The 23,662-nt window shown below is 42.7% G+C and overlaps 1 protein-coding gene across 5 annotated transcripts in view; it reads left to right on the top strand.

Moving 5' to 3' along the window:
• Positions 1 to 23,662, top strand: part of LOC139752973 (U3 small nucleolar RNA-associated protein 25 homolog) — a 132,799-nt gene that overhangs the window by 18,659 nt on the left and 90,478 nt on the right. For all 5 annotated transcript variants that reach the window (XM_071669130.1, XM_071669129.1, XM_071669125.1 and 2 more), the window contains exons 2-3: positions 112 to 326; positions 4,324 to 4,629. In XM_071669130.1, the coding sequence (XP_071525231.1) occupies positions 153 to 326; positions 4,324 to 4,629 (480 nt within the window). In that variant the 5' untranslated portion in view covers positions 112 to 152. The remainder of the gene's footprint in view (positions 1 to 111; positions 327 to 4,323; positions 4,630 to 23,662) is intronic.

Raw genomic sequence — 23,662 nt, 5'->3', positions numbered from 1 at the left:
TGATAATAGAATGATAAATCATCATCATCATCATCATTATTATTATTATCATTATTATTATTATTATTATTATTATTATTATTATTATTATTATTATTATTTCCTGTGTAGCTGGAGTTGTGCTGGGGAGGTGAACGTTGCCGAGGTAAACAATGGCTGGGGGAAGAGGTGGTCGTCGGCGGAGCAGTTATCTCCACAAATCATCATTTACAAAGGCAAGAGGAAAAGCTTGGAAAAGTAAAAATAATCAGGAGAGAAAACAGTATGAGGAATTTGGTGAAGCGCACCCTATCGAGGAAAAAGATTTAAGCGTGAAAAGAAGGAAGGTAATGTATTAATGAAGTGTTTGAGGTTAAGATACATTTTTCATGTCAGAAAAATAAAGATTAATTATATAGAATAACTCGGCATCAGTCATAACTTGGATTCTTGTGATCTGCTTGACCATGTTATGGTAGAGAACATTAAGTTGTGAATCATGCTGAAGAACATTTTATTAAACGATATTAGCTAAACCGATAAGTTTATATATATATATATATATATATATATATATATATATATATATATATATATATATATATATATATATATCCTTAAGGTAATTGTAGAGCTATTGGAATAGGTTATAAAGCTTCAAAAAATGTAAGATTTTGAAATATGGACGTGCATTATATAGGTTTAGAGTGTTTGGTGTACTCGTATAGAATTGTTATTGATGTAAAGTGTAAAGCTGTATTACATTTTCTTTTTTATCCCAGAAAACCTATTTTTCCTTATTGGATAACTTGTCGTTGGTACGGTAGCAAGATGGTAGATATCCTCCATTAACACAAGTATATCATGATGGTAGATAGCCACTATTAACACAGCCGTAGCAAGATGATACATTACTACGTAACAGGTGTACGATTATGTTTTTTATAATGTTCAAGGCTCTAATCACGGACATAAGTCCACGTCAAGGCTGGATCTTAGAAGAAATATAGAGAGAAATTTGATATGGAAAATTAAGACAAGCAAAGTATTTATAAATTTGGAGAAAGTGAAAAACCTGTCTTTTGAAATGGGCCAGGTCATAGTTATTGGGAAAGGCATGAGAATGTAGGGAATTCCAAAGCTTTGACACGTAGGGAAAGAAGCAGGTATCAAAATGGGCCCACCTTTGAGTTGCTGATGGCCACAAAATAATCATGTGATGCAGCAGCTTGCTGAGTATTGCATGGTCTACCTAGTGGTGAGGGCACACAAGCAGCCAACTCTTAGGAGCAAAATCCATCATAATACCTATAGAAGAGGGAAAGTGAACCAACATTGTGGCATAGAGCATGGTGGTCAAGTTTGGAATTTAGCCTTGGACAGTTTACATGTTGGACTGCCTTTAGCTGTGTCAAGTAAGGAAGCAGAACTAGAACCACTCTAAATGTGAGAGCAGTTCTTCTTACAAGGATGAATCAAACCCATGTATAGATGAAGCAACTGTTCAGAAGAAATAAGTTTCGACATCTAAACAGGACACTCAGTTTCTTAGAGGCAGACCTAGCTATTCCTATAATTTGGGGTTTCCAAGAAAGTTTAGATATTACAGTAATACCAAGTATGTTCAATGAGTCAAGAATGGAATTACAGAACCATTGAAAGAGAGGTGAGAGTTGTGAGGAGTTTTCAGTTGAGAGATGGGTAGAAATTGTACTGAGATATCCTGTCAGAGTTTACTGAGGAAGCTGTTTCAAGACAAGATACAGATCAGGTTAAAGAAGCGGAAGCAGAATTGAAGGATACAGATGAATGCAGTGTTGAGTTGTCAGCGTATAAGTGAATTAGATTATTTGTGGGGGATAGGAAATTGTTGAAAAAAAAGAAGAAAAAGTGTAGGGGACAGGACAGAGCCTTAAGGGACACTGCTGTTGATGGAGAAAAGGGGGAAGGCTGATCCATCAACAACCACCGAGACATCGGCTGGAGTGGAAGCTAGATACAAAGGAGCAAAGTGAGGGAGGGGAGCTTAGAGATGATACCCTAATGCCATACCCTGTCAAAAGCCTTAGATATGTCTAGGACAACTACACAAGATCTTTCAGGGATGATGACCGGACATTAGTAAGATAGGAAAGGATATCACTAGTGGATCTCGCCTTACAGAAGCCATACTGATGATCAGAGACTGTGATTTTTGAGTTGTTTAAGGATATGGGAGTTGAGGAGGGATTCAAAGGCTTTGGAAATGGTAGATGTCAGAGCAATAGGATGATAAATGAGGGATCAAAGCAATCATCCTTCTTAGGGATGGGATGGATCAATGCATAGTTCTAAGGAGAAGGAAATGTTTTGGTTTTTAAACAGAAACGGAAGACGATGAAACACAGGTGCAAGTTCAGAGGCACAGGAAGGGGCATAGGATTATTAAGAAGAGCATCAGGGGGTGAAGGAATGTTAGTCATTCAAGGTGGAGTTAGAGGAGAAACGGGAAACAGAGAGTTGCTTTGTCTGTGGGAAAGACAACTATTGTATCATCAGAACGGAAAAGTGAAGGTAAGGTATGGCAACAGAACTTGTTAGAGATGCCTTAAGCTAAAGACTAGAAAGACCTATCAGTTGATGATGAGGGGAGGTTATCACACATCCTTTGAATAAAGGAATGTTTTGTCTCAGGTAACATGCTTGCAGTGATTACAATGATAAAAGCTGTACGACAGCCAGAGGAAGGAGAGTTTTTCTGAGCCCAATGTGCCTGATCATTTGTCTGAATGGCCCCAGACAGGAATGGTTGTTCTATGGATTGGATGAAGAGGTCATCTTGGAGGGAGAGGGGATAAATGCTTCCGTTCTGGCAAGAATAACCTTTGCCATGCATTTGGCGGAGACAGAAGCATCACCATATAAGAGAATAATTTACCCAAGGGAAGTCAGAAGTTGCATAAGTTATTCCAGTCAGCTTTATTGACGTGCCAGTATTTACACTTAGAAGGGGCTGCTAGTGGGGAAATGCCATTAGAATAGATATTATGAAAGTGTGATCAAATGAACCAGTTAGGGGCGAGATTGTGTATTTACAGTGGGATGGACTAGAGTGGTCATAGGGGTCAAGAATATGGGTGGTGTGAGAGGTAATTTTCTCTAAATTATTGAGAATGGAGAACATGAGGGCCTCAATCCCTCTACCATCTGTGTGGGAGGAATGCAACCATTTCCTGTGGTGAATGTTGAAATCCCTTAGGCAGAGGATCTCAGCTTGCAGGTGATAAGATGTCACAGTCTCATGGCAGGAGTTTAGATAGTTGAAGAAGGATATAAAATTTGTAGAATTAGGAGAGTAGAAGGCAAAACAGAGGAAATGTGTGGTAGTTGGGAGACAGACCTTGAGCCACATAACATTAAAGTTTGGAGACTCAAGGTTCTTAAGGTGCACAACAGGTGTGTTGCTGTTGCTATAAGCAGGAGCATAACCTTTGAACTGGAATGGAGAGTGGAGGTTATAGTTAGATGTGAGAAAGGGTCTAGTGAGAAGATCATTAGACAGCTGTATCTTAGACAGAAATAAGATACTAGTAGTGGTACCAGACAGATGACGTTCATCTGAAGAGAGGTTACTGGAGAGACCATGAATAGGAAAAAAGGAAGGTCTAACAGAGAAGGAGAGGTCGTGGGAGGGGCAGTTACTGCTACTGCCAGAGCCCTCCATCTTTGGCAGTAGTCAGGCAGAAACCTGGAGTTTCTTAGCACTCCATGATGCCAGGGAATAGGGGCCATAGATTAGACGAACTCTGTCATGATGATACTTGTAAATGTTTGAGCAGACAGTAATTGGCAAGAGTACTTATGTGAAAAAAAGTCGTGATAATAAGCAAGGTTTGAGCAGATGTATAGTGCTTGGAAGAAGATGGTAGGACTTGTCCAGTTTTAATGAAAAGAAAAGTAAGACCAGCAATCCTAACATGGAGAGTGTAAGATGATTTCGGCAACATTTTAACACTCCTCAGTTAGGTAGATAGACACAGTTAACACAGGTATGGCAAGATAGTAGATAGCCACTGTTAACACAGGTCAGCTTACTGGAAGTCCAAGTGATGGCTGTTTCACTGAAGTATTCCCTTTGTAAGAGAATGATTGAAGGCCAAGAAGACAAGTGGATAAGAACAGAGCTAAAGTTTGCAGTACAATAGTCAATCTTGCCGATACTTTAGATGTTGGGATTTGTGCACATCTACTTAGAGATGTATTGTTTGCCTGACTCAGAGTGATTATTATGATTTGCCATGGTATGTGTTTGGTTATGTGATTTAATTTCTTTGCCTTTACTTTGAGATTTCTTCTGATTTACAGGCACATGATACTAATGAAAATTATGATGAAAATGTAGTGGAGGAAGACAGTGATTTTTCCAATGATGAGGAAAATGTATGTTCAGATGCAGTATCTTCACTCCTTGCAACTTTCAAAACCAGTTCTTGTAAAGCCTTTGGTAGTGATGAAGAAACTGCACTTGAGGAAGAAGATGCGTCTGATGTAATTGAGGAGACTGACATAGATAGTGAAGATAATCATGCCAGTTCTGAAGAGGAAAATATTGCTGATTTTGAACAAGAAGTCATAGCTTCAGATGATGCAGAAACTTTAGACCAAATGCAGGTTAGTACTCATGAACTTGCCATAGGGGAGTAAAATTTTAATGTAACCAGAAAGGCAACACAGTGTTTCTTAAAGATTTAAAATCTCTTAATGTTTATCTTCTTTTATTATACGTGATCACCGCCTCCTCTGACAGTGAGGTAGCACCAGGAAACAGAAAAAGAATAACCCATCCACACACACACACACACACACACACAACACACACACACACACACACACACACACACACACACACACACACACACACACACACTCAGTGGTTTGGTCACATGGAGAGAATGAGTGAGGAAAGATTGCCAAAGAGTGGAAGGAACGAGAAGTGGGAGAAAAAATTGGAGGTGGAAGGATAGAGTGAAAAAGATTTTGAGCAATCGGGACCTGAACATGCAGGAGGGTGAAAGGCGTGCAAGAAATAGAGTGAATTGGAATGATGTGGTATACCGCGGTCGACGTGATGTCAATGGATTGAACCAGGGCATGTGAAACGTCTGGGGTAAACCATGTAAAGTTTTGTGGGGCCTGGATGTGGGAAGGGAGCTGTGGTTTTGGTGTATTATACATGACAGCTAGAGACTGAGTGTGAACATATGTGGCCTTTGTTGTCTTTTCCTAGTGCTACCTCGCACGTGTGCGGGGAAGGGGGTTGTCAGTTCATGTGTGGCGGGGTGGCGACAGGAATGAATAAATGCAGCAAGTATGCATTATGTACATGTGTATATATGTATATGTCTGTGTATGTATATATATGTATACGTTGAAATGTATAGGTATATATATATATATGTGCATGTGTGGACGTGTACGTATATACATGTGACTATAGGTGGGTTGGGCCATTCTTTAGTCTGTTTCCTTTAGCTACCTTGATAACGCGGGAGACAGCGACAAAGTATAATAAATATATATATGTATATGTGTGTGTGCGGCGGGGTGGCGATGGGAATAAAATAAAGGCAGACAGTATGAGTTATGTACGTGTATATATGTATATGTCTGTGTATGTATATATATGTGTACATTGAGATGTATAGGTATGTATAGTTGCGTGTGTAGACATGTATGTATATACATGTGTATGTGGGTGGGTTGGGCCATTTCTTTTGTCTGTTTCTTTGCGCTACCTCGCTAACGTGGGAGACAGCGACAAAGAAAAATATATATATATATATTTGGTGAAGAGCTTGTAGATTTATGTGCTGAAAAAGGACTGATGATTGGGAATACCTGGTTTAAAAAGCGAGATATACATAAGTATACTTATGTAAGTAGGAGAGATGGCCAGAGAGCGTTATTGGGTTACGTGTTAATTGACAGGCGCGCAAAAGAGAGACTTTTGGATGTTAATGTGCTGAGAGGTGCAACTGGAGGGATGTCTGATCATTATCTTGTGGAGGCTAAGGTGAAGATTTGTATGGGTTTTCAGAAAAGAAGAGTGAATGTTGGGGTGAAGAGGGTGGTGAGAGTAAGTGAGCTTGGGAAGGAGACTTGTGTGAGGAAGTACCAGGAGAGACTGAGTACAGAATGGAAAAAGGTGAGAACAATGGAAGTAAGGGGAGTGGGGGAGGAATGGGATGTATTTAGGGAATCAGTGATGGATTGCGCAAAAGATGCTTGTGGCATGAGAAGAGTGGGAGGTGGGTTGATTAGAAAGGGTAGTGAGTGGTGGGATGAAGAAGTAAGAGTATTAGTGAAAGATAAGAGAGAGGCATTTGAACGATTTTTGCAGGGAAAAAATGCAATTGAGTGGGAGATGTATAAAAGAAAGAGACAGGAGGTCAAGAGAAAGGTGCAAGAGGTGAAAAAAAGGGCAAATGAGAGTTGGGGTGAGAGAGTATCATTAAATTTTAGGGAGAATAAAAAGATGTTCTGGAAGGAGGTAAATAAAGTGCGTAAGACAAGGGAGCAAATGGGAACTTCAGTGAAGGGCGCAAATGGGGAGGTGATGACAAGTAGTGGTGATGTGAGAAGGAGATGGAGTGATTATTTTGAAGGTTTGTTGAATGTGTTTGATGATAGAGTGGCAGATATAGGGTGTTTTGGTCGAGGTGGTGTGCAAAGTGAGAGGGTTAGGGAAGATGATTTGGTAAACAGAGAAGAGGTAGTAAAAGCTTTGCGGAAGATGAAAGCCGGCAAGGCAGCAGGTTTGGATGGTATTACAGTGGAATTTATTAAAAAAGGGGTGACTGTATTCTTGACTGGTTAGTAAGGTTATTTAATGTATGTATGACTCATGGTGAGGTGCCTGAGGATTGGCGGAATGCGTGCATAGTGTCATTGTACAAAGGCAAAGGGGATAAGAGTGAGTGCTCAAATTACAGAGGTATAAGTTTGTTGAGTATTCCTGGTAAATTATATGGGAGGATATTGATTGAGAGGGTGAAGGCATGTACAGAGCATCAGATTGGGGAAGAGCAGTGTGGTTTCAGAAGTGGTAGAGGATGTGTGGATCAGGTGTTTGCTTTGAAGAATGTATGTGAGAAATACTTAGAAAAGCAAATGGATTTGTATGTAGCATTTATGGATCTGGAGAAGGCATATGATAGAGTTGATAGAGATGCTCTGTGGAAGGTATTAAGAATATATGGTGTGGGAGGCAAGTTGTTAGAAGCAGTGAAAAGTTTTTATCGAGGATGTAAGGCATGTGTATGTGTAGGAAGAGAGGAAAGTGATTGGTTCTCAGTGAATGTAGGTTTGCGGCAGGGGTGTATGATGTCTCCATGGTTGTTTAATTTGTTTATGGATGGGGTTGTTAGGGAGGTGAATGCAAGAGTTTTGGAGAGAGGGGCAAGTATGAAGTCTGTTGGGGATGAGAGAGCTTGGGAAGTGAGTCAGTTGTTGTTCGCTGATGATACAGCGCTGGTGGCTGATTCATGTGAGAAACTGCAGAAGCTGGTGACTGAGTTTGGTAAAGTGTGTGAAAGAAGAAAGCTGAGAGTAAATGTGAATAAGAGCAAGGTTACTAGGTACAGTAGGGTTGAGGGACAAGTCAATTGGGAGGTAAGTTTGAATGGAGAAAAACTGGAGGAAGTAAAGTGTTTTAGATATCTGGGAGTGGATTTGGCAGCGGATGGAACCATGGAAGCGTAAGTGAATCATAGTGTGGGGGAAGGGGTGAAAGTTCTGGGAGCGTTGAAGAAAGTTTAGTAAAGTGTGTGAAAGAAGAAAGCTGAGGGTAAATGTGAATAAGAGCAAGGTTATTAGGTACAGTAGGGTTGAGGGACAAGTCAATTGGGAGGTAAGTTTGAATGGAGAGAAACTGGAGGAAGTAAAGTGTTTTAGATATCTGGGAGTGGATTTGGCAGCGGATGGAACCATGGAAACGGAAGTGAATCATGGGGTGGGGGAGTGGGCGAAAGTTCTAGGAGCCTTAAAAAATGTGTGGAAGTCGAGAACGTTATCTTGGAAAGCAAAAATGGGTATGTTTGAAGGAATAGTGGTTCCAACAATGATATATGGTTGCGAGACGTGGGCTATAGATAGAGTAGTGCAGAGGAGGGTGGATGTGCTGGAAATGAGATGCTTGAAGACAATATGTGGTGTAAGGTGGTTTGATCAAGTAAGTAATGAAAGGGTAAGAGAGATATGTGGTAATAAAAAGAGTGTGGTTGAGAGAGCAGAAGAGGTTGTTTTGAAATGGTTTGGTCACATACAGAGAATGAGTGAGGAAAGATTAACCAAGAGGATATATGTGTCGGAGGTGGAGGGAACAAGGAGAAGTGGGAGACCAAATTGGAGGTGGAAAGATGGAGTGAAAAGGATTTTGAGTGATCGGGGCCTGAACATGCAGGAGGGTGAAAGGCGGACAAGGAATAGAATGAATTGGAATGATATGGTATACCGGGGTAGATTTGCTGTCAATGGATTGAACCAGGGCATGTGAAGCGTCTGGGGTAAACCATGGAAAGTTCTGTGGGGCCTGGATGTGGAAAGGGAGCTGTAGTTTCGGTGCATTATCCATGACACCTAGAGACTGAGTGTGAACGAATGTGGCCTTTGTTGTCTTTTCCTAATGCTACCTTGCACACATGAGGGGGGAGGGGGTTGTTATTTCATGTGTGGTGTGGTGGCAATGGGAATGAATAAAGGCAGACAGTCTGTATTATGTACATGTTTACATATGTATATGTCTGTGTGTGTATATATATGTATACATTGAGATTTTTATCGAGGATGTAAGGCATGTGTACGTGTAGGAAGAGAGGAAAGTGATTGGTTCTCAGTGAATGTAGGTTTGTGGCAGGGGTGTGTGATGTCTCCATGGTTGTTTAATTTGTTTATGGATGGGGTTGTTAGGGAGGTAAATGCAAGAGTTTTGGAAAGAGGGGCAAGTATGAAGTCTGTTGGGGATGAGAGAGCTTGGGAAGTGAGTCAGTTGTTGTTCGCTGATGATACAGCACTGGTGGCTGATTCATGTGAGAAACTGCAGAAGCTGGTGACTGAGTTTGGTAAAGTGTGTGAAAGAAGAAAGTTAAGAGTAAATGTGAATAAGAGCAAGGTTATTAGGTACAGTAGGGTTGAGGGTCAAGTCAATTGGGAGGTGAGTTTGAATGGAGAAAAACTGGAGGAAGTGAAGTGTTTTAGATATCTGGGAGTGGATCTGGCAGCGGATGGAACCATGGAAGCGGAAATGGATCATAGGGTGGGGGAGGGGGCGAAAATTCTGGGAGCCTTGAAGAATGTGTGGAAGTCGAGAACATTATCTCGGAAAGCAAAAATGGGTATGTTTGACGGAATAGTGGTTCCAACAATGTTGTATGGTTGCGAGGCGTGGGCTATGGATAGAGTTGTGCGCAGGAGGATGGATGTACTGAAAATGAGATGTTTGAGGACAATGTGTGGTGTGAGGTGGTTTGATCGAGTAAGTAACGTAAGGGTAAGAGAGATGTGTGGAAATAAAAAGAGCGTGGTTGAGAGAGCAGAAGAGGGTGTTTTGAAATGGTTTGGGCACATGGAGAGAATGAGTGAGGAAAGATTGACCAAGAGGATATATGTGTCGGAGGTGGAGGGAACGAGGAGAAGAGGGAGACCAAATTGGAGGTGGAAAGATGGAGTGAAAAAGATTTTGTGTGATCGGGGCCTGAACATGAAGGAGGGTGAAAGGAGGGCAAGGAATAGAGTGAATTGGAGCGATGTGGTATACCGGGGTTGACGTGCTGTCAGTGGATTGAATCAGGGCATGTGAAGCGTCTGGGGTAAACCATGGAAAGCTGTGTGGGTATGTATATTTGTGTGTGTGGACGTATGTATATACATGTGTATGGGGGTGGGTTGGGCCATTTCTTTCGTCTGTTTCCTTGCGCTACCTCACAAACGCGGGAGACAGCGACAAAAAAAAAAAAAGTTGAGATTTATAGGTATGTATATGAGTGTTGACGTGTATGTATATACATGTGTATGTAGGTGGGTTAGGCCATTCTTTTGTCTGTTTCTGTGTGCTATCTTGCTAAAGCGGGAGACAGTGACAAAGTATAATAAATATAATAAGTAAATATAATAAGTAAATATATTGGTTCTCAGTGAATGTAGGTTTGCGGGAGGGGTGTGTGATGTCTCCATGGTTGTTTAATTTGTTTATGGATGGGGTTGTTAGGGAGGTGAATGCAAGAGTTTTGGAAAGAGGGGCAAGTATGAAGTCTGTTGGGGATGAGAGAGCTTGGGAAGTGAGTCAGTTGTTGTTCGCTGATGATACAGCGCTGGTGGCTGATTCATGTGAGAAACTGCAGAAGCTGGTGACTGAGTTTGGGAGAGTGTGTGAAAGAAGAAAGTTAAGAGTAAATGTGAATAAGAGCAAGGTTATTAGGTACAGTAGGGTTGAGGGTCAAGTCAATTGGGAGGTAAGTTTGAATGGAGAAAAACTGGAGGAAGTAAAGTGTTTTAGATATCTGGGAGTGGATCTGGCAGCGGATGGAATCATGGAAGCGGAAGTGAATCATAGGGTGGGGGAGGGGGCGAAAATCCTGGGAGCCTTGAAGAATGTGTGGAAGTCGAGAACATTATCTCGGAAAGCAAAAATGGGTATGTTTGAAGGAATAGTGGTTCCAACAATGTTGTATGGTTGCGAGGCGTGGGCTATGGATAGAGTTGTGCGCAGGAGGGTGTGAGGTGGTTTGATCGAGTAAGTAATGTAAGGGTAAGAGAGATGTGTGGAAAATAAAAAGAGCGTGGTTGAGAGAGCAGAAGAGGGTGTTTTGAAATGGTTTGGGCACATGGAGAGAATGAGTGAGGAAAGATTGACCAAGAGGATACATGTGTGGAAGGTGGAGGGAACGAGGAGAAGTGGGAGATCAAATTGGAGGTGGAAAGATGGAGTGAAAAAGATTTTGAGTGATCGGGGCCTGAACATGCAGGAGGGTGAAAGGAGGGCAAGGAATAGAGTGAATTGGATCGATGTGGTATACCGGGGTTGACGTGCTGTCAGTGGATTGAATCAGGGCATGTGAAGCGTCTGTGGTAAACCATGGAAAGTTGTGTGGGGCCTGGATGTGGAAAGGGAGCTGTGGGTTTGGGCATTATTGCATGACAGCTAGAGACTGAGTGTAAACGAATGGGGCCTTTGTTGTCTTTTCCTAGCGCTACCTCGCACACATGAGGGGGGAGGGGGATGGTATTCCATGTGTGGCGAGGTGGCAATGGGAATGAATAAAGGCAGACAGTTTGAATTGTGTGCATGGTTATATATGTATGTGTCTGTGTGTGTATATATGTGTGTACATTGAGATGTATAGGTATGTATACTTGCGTGTGTGGACGTGTATGTATATACATGTGTATGGGGGTGGGTTGGGCCATTTCTTTCGTCTGTTTCCTTGCGCTGCCTCGCAAACGCGAGAGACAGCGACAAAGCAAAATAATGATAAAAAAAGATATATATATATATTTTGTATGTACATACACATGTATGTATATACATGTGTATGGGGGTGGGTTGGGCCATTTCTTTCTTCTGTTTCCTTGCGCTACCTCGCAAACGCGGGAGACAGCGCCAAAGTAAAATAGATTTTTTTTTTCTTTTTTTTGTCTCCCGCGTTTGCGAGGAAACAGACGAAAGAAATGGCCCAACCCACCCCCATACACATGTATATACATACGTCCACACACGCAAATATACATACCTACAAAGCTTTCCATGGTTTACCCCAGACACTTCACATGCCCTGATTCAATCCACTGATAGCACGTCAACCCCGGTATACCACATCGATCCAATTCACTCTATTCCTTGCCCTCCTTTCACCCTCCTGCATGTTCAGGCCCTGATCACACAAAATCTTTTTCACTCCATCTTTCCACCTCCAATTTGGTCTCCCACTTCTCCTCGTTCCCTCCACCTCCGACACATATATCCTCTTGGTCAATCTTTCCTCACTCATTCTCTCCATGTGCCCAAACCATTTCAAAACACCCTCTTCTGCTCTCTCAACCACGCTCTTTTTATTTCCACACATCTCTCTTACCCTTACATTACTTACTCGATCAAACCACCTCACACCTCACATTGTCCTCAAACATCTCATTTCCAGCACATCCATCCTCCTGCGCACAACTCCATCCATAGCCCACGCCTCGCAACCATACAACATTGTTGGAACCACTATTCCTTCAAACATACCCATTTTTGCTTTCCGAGATAATGTTCTCGACTTCCACACATTCTTCAAGGCTCCCAGGATTTTCGCCCCCTCCCCCACCCTATGATCCACTTCCGCTTCCATGGTTCCATCCGCTGCCAGATCCACTCCCAGATATCTAAAACACTTTACTTCCTCCAGTTTTTCTCCATTCAAACTTACCTCCCAATTGACTTGACCCTCAACCCTACTGTACCTAATTACCTTGCTCTTATTCACATTTACTCTTAACTTTCTTCTTTCACACACTTTACCAAACTCAGTCACCAGCTTCTGCAGTTTCTCACATGAATCAGCCACCAGCGCTGTATCATCAGCGAACAACAACTGACTCACTTCCCAAGCTCTCTCATCCCCAACAGACTTCATACTTGCCCCTCTTTCCAAAACTCTTGCATTCACCTCCCTAACAACCCCATCCATAAACAAATTAAACAACCATGGAGACATCACACACCCCTGCCACAAACCTACATTCACTGAGAACCAATCACTTTCCTCTCTTCCTACACGTACACATGCCTTACATCCTCGATAAAAACTTTTCACTGCTTCTAACAACTTTCCTCCCACACCATATATTCTTAATACCTTCCACAGAGCATCTCTATCAACTCTATCATATTCCTTCTCCAGATCCATAAATGCTAAATACAAATCCATTTACTTTTCTAAGTATTTCTCACATACATTCTTCAAAGCAAACACCTGATCCAAACATCCTCTACCACTTCTGAAACCACACTGCTCTTCTCCAATCTGATGCTCTGTACATGCCTTCACCCTCTCAATCAATATACAATAAATGAATATATATTTTTTTTTTTTTGCTTTGTCGCTGTCTCCCGTGTTTGCAAGGTAGCACAAGGAAACAGACGAAAGAAATGGCGCAACCCACCCTCATACACATGTATATACATACACATCCACACACGCAAATATGCATACCTGTACATCTCAATGTACACATATGTATACTCACACAGACACATACATATATACACATGCACACAATTCACCCTGTCTGCCTTTATTCATTCCCATTGCCACCTCGCCACACATGGAATAACATCCCCTTCCACCCTCATGTGTGCGAGGTAGCGCTTGGAAAAGACAACAAAGGCCCCATTCGTTCACACTCAGTCTCTAGCTGTCATGCAATAATGCCCGAAACCACAGCTCCCTTTCCACATCCAGGCCCCACACAACTTTCCATGGTTTACCCCAAACACTTCACATGCCCTGATTCAATCCATTGACAGCACCTCGACCCCGGTATACCACATCGATCCAATTCACTATTCCTTGCCCGCCTTTCACCCTCCTGCATGTTCAGGCCCTGATCACTCAAAATCTTTTTCATTCCATCTTTCCACCTCCAATTTGGTCTCCCACTTCTCCTCGTTCCCTCCACCTCCGACACATATATCCTCTTGGTCAATCTTTCCTCACTCATTCTCTCCATGTGCCCAAACCATTTCAAAACACCCTCTTCTGCTCTCAACCACGCTCTTTTTATTTCCACACATCTCTCTTACCCTAACATTACTTACTCGATCAAACCACCTCACACCACATATTGTCCTCAAACATCTCATTTCCAGCACATCCACCCTCCTGCGCACAACTCTATCCATAGCCCACGCCTCACAACCATACAACATTGTTGGAACCACTATTCCTTCAAACATACCCATTTTTGCTTTCCGAGATAATGTTCTCGACTTCCACACATTCTTCAAGGCTCCCAGGATTTTCGCCCCCTACCCCACCCTATGATTCACTTCCGCTTCCATGGTTCCATCCACTGCCAGATCCACTCCCAGATATCTAAAACACTTCACTTCCTCCAGTTTTTCTCCATTCAAACTTACCTCCCAATTGACTTGACCCTCAACCCTACTGTACCTAATAACCTTGCTCTTATTCACATTTACTCTTAACTTTCTTCTTTCACACACTTTACCAAACTCAGTCACCAGCTTCTGCAGTTTCTCACATGAATCAGCCACCAGCGCTGTACATCAGCGAACAACAACTGACTCACTTCCCAAGCTCTCTCATCCCCAACAGACTGCATACTTGCCCCTCTTTCCAAAACTCTTGCATTCACCTCCTTAACAACCCCATCCATAAAAAAATTAAACAACCATGGAGACATCACACACCCCTGCCGCAAACCTACATTCACTGAGAACCAATCACTTTCCTCTCTTCCTACACGTACACATGCCTTACATCCTCGATGAAAACTTTTTACTGCTTCTAACAACTTGCCTCCCACACCATATATTCTTAGTACCTTCCACAGAGCATCTCTATCAACTCTATCATATGCCTTCTCCAGATCTATTAATGCTACATACAAATCCATTTGCTTTTCTAAGTATTTCTCACAAGCATTCTTCAAAGCAAACACCTGATCCATGCATCCTCTACCACTTCTGAAACCACACTGCTCTTCCCCAATCTGATGCTCTGTGCATACCTTCACCCTCTCAATCAATACCCTCCCTTATAATATACCAGGAATACTCAACAAAATTTTTTTTTTTTTTTTTTTCAAACTATTCGCCATTTCCCGCATTAGCGAGGTAGCGTTAAGAACAGAGGACTGGGCCTTTTTCGGAATATCCTCACCTGGCCCCCTCTGTTCCTTCTTTTGGAAAATTAAAAAAAAACGAGAGGGGAGGATTTCCAGCCCCCCGCTCCCTCCCCTTTTAGTCGCCTTCTACGACACGCAGGGAATACGTGGGAAGTATTCTTAATCCCCTATCCCCAGGGATAACTCAACAAACTTATACCTCTGTAATTTGAGCACTCACTTTTATCCCCTTTGCCTTTGTACAATGGCACTATGCAAGCATTCCGCCAATCCTCAGGCACCTCACCATGAATCATACATACATTAAATAACCTTACCAACCAGTCAACAATACAGTCACCCCGTCTTTTAGTAAATTCCACTGCAATACCATTCAAACCTGCTGCCTTGCCGGCTTTCATCTTCCGCAAAGCTTTTACTACCTCTTCTCTGTTTACCAAATCATTTTCCCTAACCCTCTCACTTTGCACACCACCTCGACCAAAACACCCTATATCAGCCACTCTATCATCAAACACATTCAACAAACCTTCAAAATACTCAGTCCATCTGCTTTTCACATCACCACTACTTGTTATCACCTCCCCATTAGCCCCCTTCACTGAAGTTCCCATTTGCTCCCTTGTCGTAAGCACTTTATTTACCTCCTTCCAGAACATCTTTTTATTTATTTTGCTTTGTCGCTTTCTCCCGCATTTGCGAGGTAGCGTAAGGAAACAGACAAAAGAAAATGGCCCAACCCACCCCCATACACATGTATATACATACACGTCCACACACGCAAATATACATACCTATACATCTCAATGTACACATATATATACACACACAGACATATACATATATACACTATATACACATGTACATAATTCATACTGTCTGCCCTTATTTATTCCCATTGCCACCTCGCCACACATGGAATAACATCCCCCTCCCCCCTCATGATTGCGAGGTAGCGCTAGGAAAAGAGAACAAAGGCCCCATTCGTTCACACTCAGTCTCTAGCTGTCATGTAATAATGCCCAAAACCACATCCAGGCCCCACAGAACTTTCCATGGTTTACCCCAGACGCTTCAAATGTCCTGATTCAATCCATTGACAGCACGTCGACCCCGGTATACCACATTGATCCAATTCTCTCTATTCCTTGTCCGCCTTTCACTCCCCTGCATGTCCAGGCCCTGACCACTCAAAATCTTTTTCATTCCATCTTTCCACCTCCAATTTGGTCTCCCTCTTCTCCTCGTTCCCTCCACCTCCGACACATATATCCTCTTGGTCAATCTTTCCCCATTCATTCTCTCCATGTGCCCAAACCATTTCAAAACACCCTCTTCTGCTCTCTCAACCATACTCTTTTTATTTCCATTCATCTCTCTTACCCATACATTACTTACTCAATCAAACCACCTCACACCACATATTGTCCTCAAACATCTCATTTCCAGCACATCCACCCTCCTGTGCACAACTCTATCCATAGCCCACGCCTCGCAACCATACAACATTGTTGGAACCACTATTCCTTCAAACATTCCCATTTTTGCTTTTCAAGATGATTTTCTCGACTTCCAAACATTCTTCAAGGCTCCCAGGATTTTCGCCCCCTCCCCCACCCTATGATTCACTTCCGCTTCCATGGTTCCATCCACTGCTAGATCCACTCCCAGATATCTAAAACACTTTACTTCCTCCAATTTTTCTCCATTCAAACTTACCTCCCAATTGACTTGACCCTCAACCCTACTGTACCTAATAACCTTGCTCTTATTCACATTTACTCTTAACTTTCCTCTTTCACACACTTTACCAAACTCAGTCACCAGCTTCTGCAGTTTCTCTTATGAATCAGCCACCAGCGCTATACCATCAGCGAACAACAACTGACTCACTTCCCAAGCTCTCTCATCCCCAACAGACTTCATACTTGCCCCTCTTTCCAAAACTCTTGCATTCACCTCCCTAACAACCCCATCCATAAACAAATTAAACAACCATGGAGACATCACACACCCCTGCCGCAAACCTACATTCACTGAAAACCAATCACTTTCCTCTCTTCCTACACGTACACGTGCCTTACATCCTCGATAAAAACTTTTCACTTCTAACAACTTGCCTCCCTCACCATATACTCTAAGTACCTTCCACAGAGCATCTCTATCAACTCTGTCATATGCCTTCTCCAGATTTATAAATGCTAAATACAAATCCATTTACTTTTCTAAGTATTTCTCACATACATTCTTCAAAGCAAACACCTGATCCACACATCCTCTACCACTTCTGAAACCACACTGCTCTTCCCCAATCTGATGCTCTGTACATGCCTTCACCCTCTCAATCAATACCCTCCCTTATAATTTACCAGGAATACTCAACGAACTTATACCTCTGTAATTTGAACACTCACTCTTATCCCCTCCGCCTTTGTACAATGGCACTATGCAAGCATTCCGCTAATCCTCAGGCACCTCACCATGAATCATACATACATTGAATAACCTTACCAACCAGTCAACAATACAGTCACCCCCTTTTTTAATAAATTCCACTGCAATACCATCCAAAGCTGCTGCCTTGCCGGCTTTCATCTTCCGCAAAGCTTTTACTACCTCTTCTCTGTTTACCAAATCATTTTCCCTAACCCTCTCACTTTGCACACCACCTCGACCGAAACACCCTATATCTGCCACTCTATCATCAAACACATTCAACAAACCTTCAAAATATTCACTCCATCTCCTACTCACATCACCACTACTTGTTATCTCCTCGCCATTAGCCCCCTTCACTGAAGTTCCCATTTGCTCTCTTGTCTTGTGCACTTTATTTACCTCCTTCCAGAAATCTTTTTATTCTCCCTAGAATTTAATGATACTCTCTCACCCCAACTCTCATTTGCCCTCTTTTTCACCTCTTGCACCTTTCTCTTGACCTCCTGCCTCTTTCTTTTATACATCTCCCAGTCATTTGCATTATTTCCCTGCAAAAATCTTCCAAATGCCTCTCTCTTCTCTTTCACTAATAATCTTACTTCTTCATCCCACCACTCACTACCCTTTCTAATCAACCCACCTCCCACGCTTTTCATGCCACAAGCATCTTTTGCGCAATCCATCACTGCTTCCCTAAATACATCCCATTCCTCCCCCACTCCCCTTACCTCCTTTGTTCTCACCTTTTTCCATTCTGTACTCAGTCTCTCCTGGTACTTCCTCACACAAGTCTCCTTCCCAAGCTCACTTACTCTCACCACCCTCTTCACCCCAACATTCTCTCTTCTTTTCTGAAAACCCATACAAGTCTTCACCTTTGCCTCCACAAGATAATGATCAGACATCCCTCCAGTTGCACCTCTCAGCACATTAACATCCAAAAGTCTCTCTTTCACGCACCTGTCAATTAACACGTAATCCAATAACGCTCTCTGGCCATCTCTCCTACTTACATACGTATACTTATGTATATCTCGCTTTTTAAACCAGGTACTCCCAATCACCAGTCCTTTTTCAGCACATAAATCTACAAGCTCTTCACCATTTCCATTTACAACACTGAACACCCCATGTATACCAATTATTCCCTCAACTGCCACATTACTCACCTTTGCATTCAAATCACCCATCACTAACCCGGTCTTGTGCACCAAAACCACTAACACTCTCATTCAGCTGTTCCCAAAACACCTGCCTCTCATGATCTTTCTTCTCATGCCCAGGTGCATATGCACCAATAATCACCCATCTCTCTCCATCAACTTTCAGTTTTACCCATATTAATCTAGAATTTACTTTCTTACATTCTATCACATACTCCCACAACTCCTGTTTCAGGAGTAGTGCTACTCCTTCCCTTGCTCTTGTCCTCTCACTAACCCCTGACTTTACTCCCAAGACATTCCCAAACCACTCTTCCCCTTTACCCTTGAGCTTCGTTTCACTCAGAGCCAAAACATCCAAGTTCCTTTCCTCAAACATAATATCTATCTCTCCTTTTTTTGCATCTTGGTTACATCCACACGCATTTAGACACCCCAATCTGAGCCTTCAAGGAGGATGAGCACTCCCCGCATGACTCCTTCTGTTTCCCATTTTAGAAAGTTAAGATACAAGGAGGGGAGGATTTCTGCTTTGTCGCTGTCTCCCGCGTTAGCGAGGTAATGCGAGGAAACAGACGAAAGAATGGCCCAACCCACCCACATACACATGGCAGATATAGGGTCTTTTGGTCGAGGTGTTGTACAAAGTTAGAGGGTTAGGGAAAATGATGTGGTAAACAGAGAAGAGGTAGTAAAAGCTTTGCGGAAGATTAAAGCTGGCAAGGCAGCGGGTTTGGATGGTATTGCAGTGGAATTTATCAAAAAAGGGGGTGTCTGTATTGTTGACTGGTTGGTAAGGTTATTTAATGTATGTATGACTCATGGTGAGGTGCCTGAGGTCTGGTGGAATGCTTGCATAGTGCCATAGTACAAAGGCAAAGGGGATAAGAGTGAGTGCTCAAATTACAGAGGTATAAGTTTGTTGAGTATTCCTGGGAAATTATATGGGGGGGTATTGATTGAGATGGTGAAGGCATGTACAGAGCATCAGATTGGGGAAGAGCAGTGTGGTTTCAGAAGTAGTAGAGGATATGTGGACCAGGTGTTTGCTTTGAAGTATGTATATGAGAAATACCTAGAAAAGCAAATGGATTTGTATTTAGCATTTATGGATCTGGTTAAGGCATATGAAATAGTTGATAGAGATGCTCTGTGGAAGGTATTAAGACTATATGGTGTGGGAGTTTAGTTGTTAGAAGCAGTGAAAAGTTTTTATCAAGGATATAAGGCATGTGTCTGAGTGGGAAGAGAGGAAAGTGATTGGTTCTCAGAATGTCGGTTTGCGGCAGGGGTGCATGATGTCTCCATGGTTGTTTAATTTGTTTATGGATGGTGTTGTTAGGGGGGTAAATGCAAGATTTTTTGGAAAGAGGGGCAAGTTGAAGTTGTTGGGGGGAGAGAGCTTGGGAAGTGAGTCAGTTGTTGCGCTGATGTACAGCGCTGGTGGCGGATTCATGTGAGAAACTGCAAAAGCTGGTGACGGAGTTTGGAAAGTGTTGAAAAAAGAAAGTTAAGGTAAATGTGAATAAAAAGGTTATTGGACAGTAGGGTTAGGGTCAAGTAAATTTGGGGAGGTGGTTTGAATGGTAAAAACTGGAAAGGGGAGGTTTTGATATCTGGGAGTGGATCTTCAGCGGATGGAACCATGGAAGCGGAATGGATCATAGGGGGGGGGAGGGGCGAAAAATTTTTTGGGAGCCTTGAAAAATTTTGGGGAAGCGGAACATTACCCCGGGAAAGCAAAAATGGGTATTTTTAAAGGGAAAAGTAGTTCCAACAATTTTGTATGGTTCGGGCGTGGGTATGGATAGATTTGCGCGGAGGATGGATGTGCTGGAAATGAGTGTTTGAGGAAATTGTGGTTTGAGGTGGTTTATGAGTAAGTAACGAAAGGGGTAAGAAGATGTGTGGAAAAAAAAGAGCGTGGTTGAGAGAGCAAAGAGGGTGTTTTGAAATGGTTTGGGCACAGGAGAAATGAGTAGGAAAGATTGCCCAAGAGGATATATGTGTGGGAGGTGGGGGGAACGAGGAGAAGGGGAGACCCCAAATTTGGAGGTGGAAAGAGGGGAGTGAAAAGGTTTTTGTGTGATCGGGGCCCTGAACATGCAGGAGGGTGAAAGGAGGGCAAGGAATAGAGTGAATTGGATCGATGGGGTATACGGGTTGACGTCGTCAGTGGATTGAATCAAGGCAGTAAAGCGCCCGGGTAAACCATGGAAAGCGTGTAGGTATGTATATTTCCGTGTGGGGAGGTGTATGTACATGTGTAGGGGGGGGGTTTGGGCCTTTTCTTTCGTCTGTTTCCTTGCGCTACCTCGCAAACGCGGGAGACAGCGACAAAGTCAAAAAAAAAAAAAAAAAAAAAAAAAAAAAATATATATAGGGTGTTTTGGTCAAGGTGGTGTCAAAGTGAGGGGTTAGGGGGAATAAATTGGTAAACAGAGAAGAGGTGTAAAACTTGCGGAAGATGAAAGCCGGCAAGGGAGCAGTTTGGATGGATTGCGGGGGAATTTATAAAAAAAAGGGGGGCTGTATTGTGACTGGTTGGTAAGGTTATTTAATGTATGTATGACCTGGGGAGGGCCTGAGGTTGGGGGAATGCTTGCAAAGTGCCATTGTAAAAGGCAAAGGGGGTAAAAGTGAGTGCTCAAATTCAGAGGTATAAGTTTGTTTAGTATTCCTGGTAAATTATATGGGAGGGTATTGATTGAAGGGGGAAAGCATGCCAGAGCATCAGATTGGAAAAGCAGTGGGTTTTAGAAGTGGTAGAGGATGTGTGGATCAGGTGTTTGCTTTGAAGAATGATGTGAGAAATATTAGAAAAGCAAAAGGATTTGTTGTAGCATTTATGGATCTGGAGAAGGCATATGTAGACTTGATGAGTGCTCGTGGAAAGGGATTTAAAATATTGGTGTGGGGGGCAAGTTGTTTGAAGTAGTGAAAAGTCTTTATGGGGATGTAAGGCATGTGTAGTGTAGGAAAAGAGGGAAAGTGATTGGTTCTGTGAAAGTAGGTTTGAGGCAGGGGTGGTGTTTTCTCCGTGGGTGTTTTAAAGTGTTTAGGATAGGGTTTTTTAGGGGGGTGAATCCAGTTTTGGAAAGAGGGAAATATAGTTTGTTGGGGATGAGAGAGTTGGGGGAATTTAGTCAGTTTTGTTCGCGATGAACAGCGTGGTGGGTGATTCGTGTGAGAAACGCAGAAGCGGGGACTGAGTTTTTGGGAAAGTGTGGAAAAAGAAAGCGAGAGTAAATTTTGAAAAAGAGCAAGGTTACTAGGTACATAGGGTTGAGGGACAAAAGTCAATTTGGGAGGTAATTTGAATGGGGAAAAAACTGGAGGAAGTAAAAGTGTTTTTAGATATCTGGGAGTGGATTTTTGGAGGGATGGAACCATGGAAGCGAAAATGAATCTAGTGGGGGGAAGGGGTAAAGTTCGGGGGGCGTTTAAAAAAGTTTAGTAAAAGGGGTGAAAGAAAAAAGCTAGGGTAAATGTGAATAAAAGCAAGGTTATTAGGTACGTAGGGTTGAGGACAAGTCAATTGGGAGGTAATTTGAATGGAGAAAACGGAGGAAGAAAGTTTTTTAGATTTCTGGGAGGGATTTGGCAGCGGATGGAACCAGGGAAACGGAAGTGATCATGGGGGGGGGGAGGGCGAAATTCTGGACCCTTTTAAAAATGTGGGGAAGTCGAGAACTTTATTTTGGGAAAAAGAAAAAAGGGGTATGTTTGAAGGAAATGGTTCCAAACAATGTTATGGTTGCGAGCGTGGGCTATGGAAGAGTGTCGAGGGGGGTGGATGTGCTGGAAATGAGATGCTTAAAGCAATATGTGGTGTAAGGGGGTTTTGATCAAGTAAGTAATGAAAGGGTAAGGAGATTGGAATAAAAAGAGGTGGTTGAGAGAGCAAAGGGGGTGTTTTAAAAGGGTTTTTGGTCCATACAGAGAATGAGTGGGGAAAGATTCCAAGGGATATATGTGTCGGAGGTGGAGGGAACAAGGAGAAGGGGAGCCCAAAATTGGGGGGGAAAAGAGGGAGTGAAAAGGATTTTGAGTGATCGGGGCCTGAAATCGGGAGGGTGAAAAGGCGGACAAGAATAGAAGAATTGGAATGATATGGTTATCCGGGGGTAGATTTGCTGTCAATGGTTAAACCCGGGGCATGTAAAGCGTCTGGGGTAAACCAGGAAATTCTGTGGGGCCGGGATGGGGAAAGGGAGCTGTATTTTGGGTGCTTTATCCAGACACCTAGAGACGAGTGTGAACGAATGTGGCCTTTTTTGTCTTTTCCAAAGGGCCCCTTTCACACTGGGGGGGGGGGGGTTGTTATTTATGTGGGGTGTGGTGGCAATGGGAATAAAAAAAGGCAACTCTGTATTATGTAATTTTTACATATGTTTGTCTGTGGGTTTATATATGTAACATTGAGTTTTTATCGAGGATTAAGGCATGTTACTGTAGGAAGAGGGGAAAAGTGATTGGTTCTCAGTAATGTAGGTTTGGGCAGGGGTGTGTGATGTCTCCAGGGTTGTTTAATTTGTTATGGAGGGGGTTGTTAGGGGGGAAAATGAAAGATTTTTGGAAAGGGGGGGCAAGTAGAAGTCGTTGGGAGAGAGAGCTTGGGAAGTGAGTATTGTTTTTTCGCTGATGATACAGCCTGGGGGCTGTTTCTGTGAGAAAGCGAAGGGTACTGATTTTGGTAAAGTGTGTGAAAGAAGAAATTAAGAGAAAATGTGAAAAGAGAAAGGGTTTTTTTTGGTACGTAGGGTTGAGGGTCAAGTAATTTGGAGGTGAGTTTGAATGGAGAAAAACGGGAGAAGTGAATTTTTTAGATTCTGGGAGTGGATCTGGAGCGGTGGAAACCCATGGAACGGAAAAAGGGGATCATAGGGTGGGGGGGGGGCAAAATTCGGGGAGCCTAAGAATGTGGGGAAGTCAAACATTATCCGGAAAGCAAAAATGGGTATTTTGCGGAATAGTGGTTCCAACAATGTTGTATGGTTTTGGAGGCGTGGGCTATGGATAGAGTGTGGCAGGGGGATGGATGTACTGAAAATGAGATGTTGAGGACAATGTGTGGTGTGGGTGGTTTGACGAGTAATAAGAAGGGAAAAAGGAGTGTGGAAATAAAAAAGCGGGGTTGAAGAGCAAAAAGGGGGGTTTTTTGAAATGGTTTGGGCCAGGAGAGAATGAGTGGG

This window comes from Panulirus ornatus, chromosome 13 (genome assembly GCF_036320965.1).
Source record: "Panulirus ornatus isolate Po-2019 chromosome 13, ASM3632096v1, whole genome shotgun sequence".
Taxonomy (NCBI): Eukaryota; Metazoa; Arthropoda; class Malacostraca; order Decapoda; family Palinuridae; genus Panulirus; species Panulirus ornatus.
Note: the sequence above shows the minus strand (reverse complement) of the source record. Positions and strands in the feature narration are given on the sequence as shown.